Source organism: Liolophura sinensis, chromosome 12 (assembly GCF_032854445.1).
Source record: "Liolophura sinensis isolate JHLJ2023 chromosome 12, CUHK_Ljap_v2, whole genome shotgun sequence".
Taxonomy (NCBI): Eukaryota; Metazoa; Mollusca; class Polyplacophora; order Chitonida; family Chitonidae; genus Liolophura; species Liolophura sinensis.
The window spans coordinates 23,698,669-23,709,484 of NC_088306.1; the positions used below are offsets into that span (position 1 = coordinate 23,698,669).

Below are 10,816 nucleotides of genomic sequence, written 5' to 3' on the forward strand. Positions count from 1 at the left end.
CATAGGTAGATTATGCCCTGATGCGCCAAGATCTGCAGTAATCAGCAAAAGATAGAGGGGGCTCTGGTGGGGAAAACAGGACAAATGGTATCTACATGATTTTCCATTGTGCCTTAATTCTGTCCTAATGGAATCTTCCAAGTATTTATAGCTTTGTCCATTTGCAGTCAAGGCATGCTTCAGTCTATAAAGACTATACAAATCAATGTATGGTGACAGAGAAGATGTGAAGGGGCTGAAGAAAAAATGGGGGGGGGGGGGACTGGAGTGGGTGGATGGCGGGTGGGGTGGCTGTCTGACAATAGATGGTTGTAGAAGAGGGGGTCAGGATAGAGTGGCAAACAAAAGCCAAGGTGTGATAATGGGGGTCCCACCTAATTGTTTATCACCCAAGAGTGTTGTTATTACTATAATAATAAACTTTGTACATTCAAGGACTGCCCAAGCCACACAAGTGCAGCCTTGCTGGTCAGTTTACTAGGTCAGTGAAGAATCTATCTCTCAAGCTGGACTTTACAATGGCATCTGGAGGCTATTTAGACTCTGGCCCAAGCACTTGGAGAGGTGGGGGAGTTGAGAAGTTAGGGTTGAAAAGGAAGGGGGTGAGGGAGAGACACAAGAGCAAGCCCCACACACATGTGACTGCCCTAAACTGTGAACAAGGCCCCAATGACTGATAAAGTCAGCTCCAAATTACAGCCTAATGGTACTATTTATTTTCTATTAGCCTGTGAGGGGTAAACTCCAGCCTCTGCACCCTGTTGGCCTGTCTGGGTGGAATTAGCCTGGGATAAGGTGACAATGGGCTGACTTCATGCCAGCCTGGGTTCTGACCTTTCAGCACTTTGCATACAGGCCAGATTAGACCAGAAGGTTTAAGGGGACCCTGATAAAGCCAGGGATGGAGACCCTTCCCTGGGGACAAGGTTTTAGATAGACACCTACACACATGGTGAGAGTGGGAGAGAGAAGGCAAATACATCTAAATAGGTAAACCTGGAAGGACTTGAATCTGGGGTCAAAACTATTAAAGAAAAACAGAAACAGGTCTGAATGTTGACACAAACTTAAAACAAAATATAGACGTCGGCAGATGTGACACCAGTTGATAAATGTGGTAATATTCCAGCCTGGAGAAAAAAAAAACATCCTTTCATTCTTGGCTAGAAAGAATCATGTTGCAAAAAGTTTAGGTGTGGTGATAACATTGTAATTAAAGTTTGCCGAATGTTTCAAATGTTCTGAATTTATTTGCACAGGTTAAAATAGATTAACACAAAGTACAATGTCTGTTTGAACTAGGACAACTTTTTGTCAAAGTGTCATACCTGTGTTAAAATGTTTCATATGTTAAGGTGTGATTTTTTTACACTGGAACTAAAACTCACAACATGTCTCAAATATAACTAGACTGACACACATTTAAAGATATCTTATAATATTCACTGTTATAGGAGCTCGCTATTTTGAATACTTTCAGAAACAATGATTCAAAAATTCTTGTCATGAGGCAGCATCTAAATCTGATGGCCTATTATGGGCTTAATGCGTTCCTATAAAAGAACAATCAAACTGAACATTATAGACAGCTCCTCAACCCCCACCCACCCCGACACATGCACAAAAAGTATTCAAATGTTTAGTTTTAAAGCATTTAATTTTAAATGGTCTAACAAATCCAAGAAGAAACAATGCTGACCACAATAGTGTAAGTGTCGATTCCTCCCTTTATATACAAGTCCACATCCCCAATTTCTTATTAAACCACAGATGTGAGTGACAGGTAAATTGAATAGGAAAACTCCATACAAGGATTTAATGAAAATCAAATGGCGGTAAATCAGCTGGATACAGCCATGGTTTACATATGGGTCACTAGTATACAAAGTGGCATTCAGTCATGGTGTAACACTGTCTAGCTTATCTCGCCACACCAGGCATGTGTATGCATTAATGTCAGGCCAAAGTCAGCCTCCCAAGCTATAAGCTTACACATGTTCCTGATGCCCTGAACACAACACAAGCTTTAAACACTTCCCCGAATTTATGCTTGTTTCTTTTCGTACCATAGGTTTTTACCTGTTTTGTCCTGAACTGATATGGTAAAAACATCATCAGAAACCAATCATGCGTATTGCATATCCAGGTGAACCATTTTGCAATATCAACTTACACATCTCCATGGTAATGCTACACGATCTTTTATACAGGTTTCCTGGATTAACTTTACTTATCATCATGTTTTCCCTTGTTTCTCCACAAATCAAGGTAACAAGAGAGACTTACGCCACAACAATTTGTCGACATGTTCTGAGATTTAAACAATGCAGACGTAAAGTTTTCTATGTAAAAGAGTCAAGTACTGAGACACATAGAATCGACAATCGATTCACATGGAATTTCAAGCAGGGCTACCACATATTTGATGGTATCCTCAGAGCCTCTCTCCTCCCTTCAATACAATTGATTCCACATAGTTTTTTTTTGGCAAAAACTCTACATTCGGTCATCCAATCAAATTTTCTGTATTTACTAAGAATAGCCTTTTAGACAATATCAGACTCATGCATGCACTGTTTATAGTGATAAAATAATTTGAACAATTTATAATGTGAGGTCAAAATGTCAAACATTTCATAAATTTATTACGGATTTGAAACCGTAATTCTTACCCAGTCCCAGCTTATTTTTTGTGAAATGATTATCTGGGCTACTGGAGTGCTCTAAAACAATTGCAAAAATTCGACTGGATTTGGCCTGATCGATACTTTGCCAAAGATCTGTCATATAGTTTCCTTAACTGTCACACCTGTACAGGTATGATCTCCCGCTTAACACTCTTGACCCTCTGGCTGACGTCAAACAACCTTTTCCAAATTGAACCTTCCACAACAGAGAATATCGATTTCAGCTACATCTATTAACTTAGCATTGTTTGCACCTTCCAGACTGTGTTTAAAAAATCCCAGGAATTTATCGACAAAAAAAAAAGCCCAACTCCCTGGGCTACATGGCAAGCATAATGCTTATGCCACAGTGGCCAGAATGTGATATGACTGTAGAGAATTTACATATATTTTAGCTAAAATGAGCCAAAAAACTGCAAATTTTGAAACGGGTACACTCATGGAAAGCACACGGGACAAATACACTGCAGGCTATGTCAGCCGTGAAAGAACAGAGCTGAAGGGTTGACAGTCCAGGCAAGTACATGGTTTCACATGGGACTTTGAACTGGTAATTTTTCAAGTTAATCCTGTAAAATCAGACAAGTGTAGGAACTATATAATCCAGATCAGAGAGAGCCTTACACTGAGCTGGCCATTCTGTCTGACAGACAAACTCCATCGTACAGCAGGCGTAAGGAAAATAGGCTTAATATAAGTGAAACTAAGAAAGTTGTCTTCTGATATTACCAATACAACAAAGTCATGCAGCCAACAAAACAAATCTTTCTTAATTCAGATTCAACAGAGAAACTCCACTAGAACTGAGTTCCGGCAGTTGTAAAGACTAGGTTGTCCTTGGTTGGTTAATCAATGAGCCCTTGTAAAATGATTTTTCAATTAAGTCATGTGACTTTATCACACGATACATGTAACGACCTCAACTTTCAAATTCCTCTGAGCTCCTTCAACTTGCCCAAATATTTAATCACTGTTTCACCCATGCTGCAAATTCTGGAGAGGGAGGGAGACACAACAGCTTGCCCTAATCTTTAACTTGGGCAACTGAGACTCTGATCGTTTACAGGTCTCTATTAAGTATATTTAGGGTAGAACAGTAACTTCTGTACAGACATAATAACACATGATAGGGACACCATCAATGCAGAAGTTTTACTGCACAAACTCTTCTTGTCAAGAAGTGTTGAGGCGACTGAGGCACCGATCACTTCGGCCACTTACCTTGATGCCAAGCCAAGTTATCCATCACTAGCTTTTTCAAGTAAGCGTTCGTTGCAATAATGTTTTTACGAAAAGATCTTTTCGCCGCTTCTACGTAATTCATTTCCGTTTGGTGAGTACAACAAGATTGCCTCTGTGGCTGCTGTGCACCATTATAACAAACACTCATTCCCGGATCTGAAATAGAAACAAAAAATTCAAACAAGGAAGGCAAAATATTATGATTCATACAGTCTTTTTGTTTTTGTCACAATGGACTATATAGGTACAGTGCTACAGTAACATGCAATAAAGTTATTTTCAATATTGCCCTTTTCTCTACTGCTATATTAATACATTTACGTTGGGGTGTTGAATGTTTCACAATTTAAATTAAATTCCTCATAAACTTCAATACATTTTCTAATTGTCCAGAATAACATAAGCATTGGGAGTACCCTGGTAACTGTTTTTATGATCAGCACTTGGCAGCAAACATCAATAAAAATTAATTCATGTGACTATATGTATATATACCTGTACCGAACGAAAAACACAAAGTTACTGATTGCTACTCCAGTTTTTTTTTTGTATCTCAGAATTCAGGAAAGGGGGCACTTAATGGCACGCTGTATGCCAGTTGTATTAAATCGGGATTGAACTGGATATTTGCAAACACTTGCCATGATTTAATTTATGACCGGTACATCAAAAATTTAATAATAAAAAAAAAAAATCCAAACAAAATCTGGACACCGGTGACAATGTTGTACTAAATGGTTTAACAGGCATGCATGTTCTTGCTATATACACAACTTCGATTTATACGATGCAGCATGGTTAGTATTAACTAGGTCAGGAGAAATTCTTGCGAACAAAAAAGAAAGAAAGAAATCTCACCTTTCACTGGGTTAGCGGGCACTAAATCTGGAGATGCTCCTGTCCCAAGACGGGCGAACTCACAGCGAACTTTTGCACAATGTTTATCAGGATCGGGGAGGCAATGGTTAGCACCGCGACATTCTGACGGTACGACGAATACAACAGCCAGAAGGCTCAAAACGGTAACGAATCCAAGGCCTTCCATGGCGAGTCTGAGCCCGAAATCGGGATCGTCTGCAGTCCTAAAACGCTGGATCACCTGGCCACACGGGGACCGCGGTCATCGGCTAGCTATTTTCCGAGAAAACGACGATAATTTTCATGACAAAACTCCGCCGGTAGACATCACGTCTTGTTCTCTCACTAAACACTGCGGTGTCTGGCTCGCGCTAATTAGCATATTCATGTCGGGCGTGAAACGCCCAGGGGAGCACATGTCAGCGATCCCTCGTTTTATTGGTCGATCCGAATTTGATTGGCAGGAGAGAGCTTCGTCTTGTGAGTTTTACAAGGTTTATCACTAAATCACAATAGAGTTAGCTCCCCTGATTCTTTTCTATTGTTCTGCCCCAAAATCCTGTAGTGCCACTGATCATTTTTACGTGATACACAAGAAGTGTATTCCGAAAAACGAAGCAGTCAGTGTGATTCAGTATTTCGGTATTTTATTCTCCTGACAACAGCAAAATAAAAAAATTGTGTCACAATGAAGCCTTCGTTTTTCGGACTTACTCTATATATTTGTCTTTCTCAGTTATGAGATATGTGTTTGTACTTTTTTTTCTTTTCTATAGCCTTATCAGAAGACAGTTTGGACTTCCTGACATCAGTAAGTTAAAAACAGCATTCAGTACCGGTAATCAGTCACATTACTGTGCGTTCTTTTAAAGCGAAGTAACAAGCGAAGTATGTGTTTTTGAAACTGCGATACACATTTATATTTTTCTTCTTGATAGATTGCAAGTTATACACAGTTTATGGAGTGAGGCTGGGGTTGAACTCCGTGGCTGAGATGATTAACGTGCCAGCGCGGCGCAATGACCTAGGAGCCTCTCACCAAGAGGTCGCTGTGTATTCAAGTCCAGTTCAAGCTGGCTTCCTTTCCGAAAGTACGTAGGGAGGCCTGTCACCAACCTGCGGATGGTCGTGAGTTTCTCTCTGGCTCTGCCCGGTTCATCCCACCATAATTACTGGTTGCGTAAGTTAAATATTCTTCAGTGCGGCGTAAAACAACAATGAAGTAAACAAATAAATTTAACAACATGACAAATGTCATTAGGTTAAACTGACTGTATAGGCTGATGAACACAATACGGCTGAAACTCTTACGCGATGGGGCGTAATGGCACTATCGTACATTCGTTCACATTACGCATATACAATTGTACCTCCTAAAGTACACCATTAATTATTAATTATTTAATGAATACACAGATAACTATAACACCATAATACAAATATCGTGTTTTCCTACGTGTATCCATGTCAGATCATACCATAGAAAACGTCTAACCCACGATATGATTAGTTAGACTCGGCTAACACGAACGGACCATCCATATGCCAATCTGCCTTGCTGGGCTTATACTAACCCAACTGAGCAGAATACACACGTATCTAGAGTTGATGTATGGCAACACTCTGGATCTGATATTCTCCTTAAGACCGTTAAAGTTCAGTTTTACATCAAGGTATACATTATACGTGTACCTGGATGATGCAGTACGAACCTCCGGTTTACCTAAGAACATAACATCCCTCCTATACTCTTTAAATCTAGTTTTTGTGAATGTAACAACATGCGTAGTCAAGAGTTTTTCACTTTTTTAGGCCTACACGATGGCGGTCAGTTTGATTTATACGCTTTGGGGTAAACCACGTACGTCACACAGTGACATATGGTTGGCCTACAGGACAGTGCTTCACTAAGTCAGTGACCAACATCTCCACGGTCCGTGACATGTAGTCAAATATTCTTTAGCACCGCATGAAACATGATTTTGCGCTGCAAACACCCCAGTGAAATAAACGCATAAACGAAAATTAAACTTGTCATGGATGACCAATCAGTGTACGGTCATGTAATTCTACTGATAATCTTTAAAACTTATACTTCGTGGTTGAGGGGGTTAGAATGCCAGCGTGGCGCAATGACCCAGGTGTCTCTCATCAAATAAATAAATAAATAATTATAGAAAACTGTAAGTGTAGGCCTATATATACTAGCTGCAAAGAGTAAATTTCATTACTGGTTTTGTATGAAGTTATAAAATAAATTGTGAGTACCAAAACTTGTGTGTATGAATATGCATGAATACAACTCCATAAAACTTGTATAAAAAGTTTGGAATGTTGTGTCTGTACATATTTAAGTGCTACGTGGACCACAGTCTGTGTATAAGTAGGCTACGGTGTTTGTTCCCTATACTTGATGTACAGATGTTATGAACTTGAAGCGAACGTGACAAATATGCAATATACAGATCTCACAACAAAAAGCGAATATAAAGCTGTACATTTCACCCTAGATATTAGCGAGGAAGTGGATGATGAGTCACGTGCCCTCCCTCGCTTAAGCAAACAAGCACGTGCGCGCGTGGGTGTGAAATTTACATGTGACACGAAACCGCGGACTGTATGGTGTGGGCTAGGGAGTAATTTCACATCTGTCTGAAAAAAAAATGCCTTTGTTGAGCGTATATACGTTGATTTTTTAAGGACGGTTGGGCCTGTCTATTCTGATCTGATTCATTGACTGCATAGAAAAAAGTTCAGGATGAGGTTAAACGGATATATTTAGATACCCGTATGAAACTACATGTGCTTGTGCCCTTAAACAATTACATCCTGCATGAGCTTATTTCTCTTTTCTGTGGTTGCTATGATTTAAATTGTTTATACCCTGTGCAGAAGACCCTGGTCATATACCTAAACATAACAACTGACAGAGAGCTGGCACAATGAAGCTGCATGTGGCACTCAGCACTTACAGGATATAGGCATAGCGAGGTGGCGGTGTCATGAGTGGTGTCATCAACATGGTGTTTAGGTCAGGCAGCATGCACGCATGCGCTAGGAATAGAGCGGGATTAACTTGAACCACGCATGGCCTGCTCCAAGAAGACGTCGTGATTATGCGAATATATACCACCGACTCTGCTTCGTTCAACGTGTGCCATTTTACGCGATCTCTTAAAAATTAAATGTTGTAACTTTAACAGTGTTAAATCTAATGTTTTGGAAGTGCTGTAGTGGGAAAATTATGCATAGGCCTAATGCTATAGCCAAGGTTAGCACTTTGGAAAGTAATAGAAATTTAACACGCCAGAAAATGATTAGAAAAAATGTTGTTATTTAAGACCATCTGATGTGAAATTAACATGTCTAGGTTTTGTGTTCCGCATTATTAATGTTACAAATCTTGTAATCTATAACATTACTTCAGAACTGTGCAACGCACAGCATTTTAAGATGTTGACACTCAAAATTTTACAGGGTATTTAACAGGTTGTATCATTTTAACATTTCGCAAATGTTGCCACTTTAAAATCAGCACGTTAAGAGAATGTATAGTCATATTGTTTCTCAAATACAAAAGGTGCTCCCTTGAAGAGTCACGTGGTATGCTCAGTAATTTCTCCCTGTGTACAATATGCCAAACTAAAAGTTCAAATTTCTGCCCTACACATTAATTAAGACTCTTATATATACTTGTATATTAATAGCTTTAAAAGGAAAGACACTAAATAATACAAGCTGAGGTAATTTAGGAAGAAACATCGGGGCAGACCTAAACGGCATGACATTATCTTTTTCTGATGTAATTGGTGCCTAATTGGTAACTCTTTATATAAATTAAATTTCAATCAGGAGTTCTGATGAGCTCATGTGATGCGCCACGTTAGAATAGTCATGTAAGCAAGATGTCGCGTCAATCATACCCCACGTACACATAGGGGCCTATGGTTAAAAGACAAAACTGGGTTCAGGTGACGGATATGCGGAAACAGTTGATGTGTCCTCGGGTTATAGAAATAACCCATGTCTGATTGGTTAATAGTGACTACACGGCAGCATTTTTGATCGTCTCAATGTGCACTATTTTGCTACTTTAAATTGCTTTATCTTGGATGTACTTCGTCACAAAAATAAAGAGTTATGCGTTTTAAACTGGCTGTATACTTTCTTCATGCATATATACATTTGGTCTATGGGGTTGCATGTTGCTTCTATAAATAAGGCGTGGAAAATCTGGTCAGGATCGTAAATAAAACATCAAAAGTTTCACTATACATCGGTTTCGGGTGGAAGGATGACAAATGCGTTCTGATATTTCAGAATTCTTGTTCACTCCCGGAGTGATATGGTTACATAATGGCCAATCGCAATTTCAGACATAAATCATCTTTAAGGCTTTAAAACATTGACTCTCAGGATGAACGGATCGCCCAATAACTATATTTTAATGTATGTAATTGGTTGGTGCTTAATTACCGCACTCTGAAATGGTCACCAATATTTAGGCCCATCGACTAGGCTGTATGGAGAAAAGCGGTGGGCCCGGAGATAACCACCGAAATTTGACAATTAACTTACCCGCTTCCCAATGCACGGAATTTTTTTCTACGCCAGTCTCATTTCTTCTTTGAATTGTTTGGAGGAAACCGGAGTGCTGAGGGTAAACCACCAACCTTTGGCAAGTTTCTGACAAACTTTTCCATGCATGGCATGCAGATAAAGACACCACGCATATTGGTGGACGGGCCCGATGGCTCAGTAGATAGAGCGTCCGCATCGGTGGCGGTAGATCTAGGGTCAATCCTGGGTAGGGTCAAACCTAAGACCTTGAAAGAGGAAGTTGTAGCTTCCTCGGCTGGTGGGGCCTCCGTGGCTCCGAAGACAACATGTATTTTACAAGTTACTAAGCATAGGCAATCCTGTCATAAAAAGTTACAGTAATCGAACCAAATACATATCCTCACAATTTCACCGGGCTTACATGCGTATATGTGTTTGACCGCTTCGGTGACCTACTGTTAGAGCGTCCACCTCGAAGTCGGGTGACACATGGGATCAACCCCACGCCGGGCCATACCAAAGACTTTAAAAGTGGTACTTGTTACCGTCTGTCCATCTGTCCGTCTGTCCATCTGTTCAACGTGATCGCAATATATAAGGTAAACCATTTAAGAAAAATATTTCAAATTTAATAAACAGGTTCATGCTGGAGTGGGCTATATAGGATCCTATATTAACTTGGACAGGTTCGATCAAGTCTAAAGACATGAGCTCAGGGTTTTAAGTCGTACTCAACAATTTTTCAGTCATATGACGACAAAAGGAGCCTTGAGAGTATACATTTATTGTGCCTCCTTGTTGCAGGATGGCTTTCCATCGCTCTTTTATCTAGAGCTGCTTCACTGAGAGGCAAGCAAGGCGCCTCGCCAGAGCCAATATACTGATACACGCCAACCAATCGTTGCATTATGCCCTTAATGATGAATGTTAAGTAAGGAAGCTACAACTTCCTCTAAGATGTGACCAGTATTGACCCTGGATCAACCGCCCCCGAAGTGGACCCTCTACCATCTGAGGCATCCAGGACGGTGGCCAAGTGAAAGGGTGCGTGCCCCACAATAGTGCTGTGCTACATGGAAGAACAGCGTCATATTTGTAAGACGAGATCAAGTCTCACATGAAGGAAAGACTCCGGTTTCCTCCAACTAACAACATAATAAAAACTGACCACCATTTTGTAAAAGTGAAATACTTCTGAGTTGGCCCACAAGTTTTAAAATCCATCAAATAAAGAAATATGTTTGTGATGTTTTCCCCCTGCCATATTCAAGAATATTTCTTTTACATATAGCTGAGATCTTTGATGGGTAACCAGAACATGAGAAGGCAGATGATAGTCTAGAAACCATTTCAAAGCAATAAATAAACAACGTAAAAATTCATATTGACTGTTTCAGTATTTCGTCTTACGTGTGTTCCCCCTTAGGAGAAATAATTATATCGTCAAAATGAATTTATTCAGTGTTACT

At 39.9% G+C, this 10,816-nt stretch overlaps 1 protein-coding gene across 1 annotated transcript in view; it reads right to left on the bottom strand.

The window, feature by feature from the left end:
* Positions 1 to 5,125, bottom strand: part of LOC135479030 (glypican-5-like) — a 90,794-nt gene extending 85,669 nt beyond the window's left edge. Inside the window, exons 1-2 of the mRNA XM_064758738.1 lie at positions 4,788 to 5,125; positions 3,909 to 4,085 (exon numbers count right to left, since the gene is read on the bottom strand). Of these exons, the coding sequence (XP_064614808.1) occupies positions 3,909 to 4,085; positions 4,788 to 4,974 (364 nt within the window). The 5' untranslated portion in view covers positions 4,975 to 5,125. The remainder of the gene's footprint in view (positions 1 to 3,908; positions 4,086 to 4,787) is intronic.
* Positions 5,126 to 10,816: the final 5,691 nt, after the last annotated feature.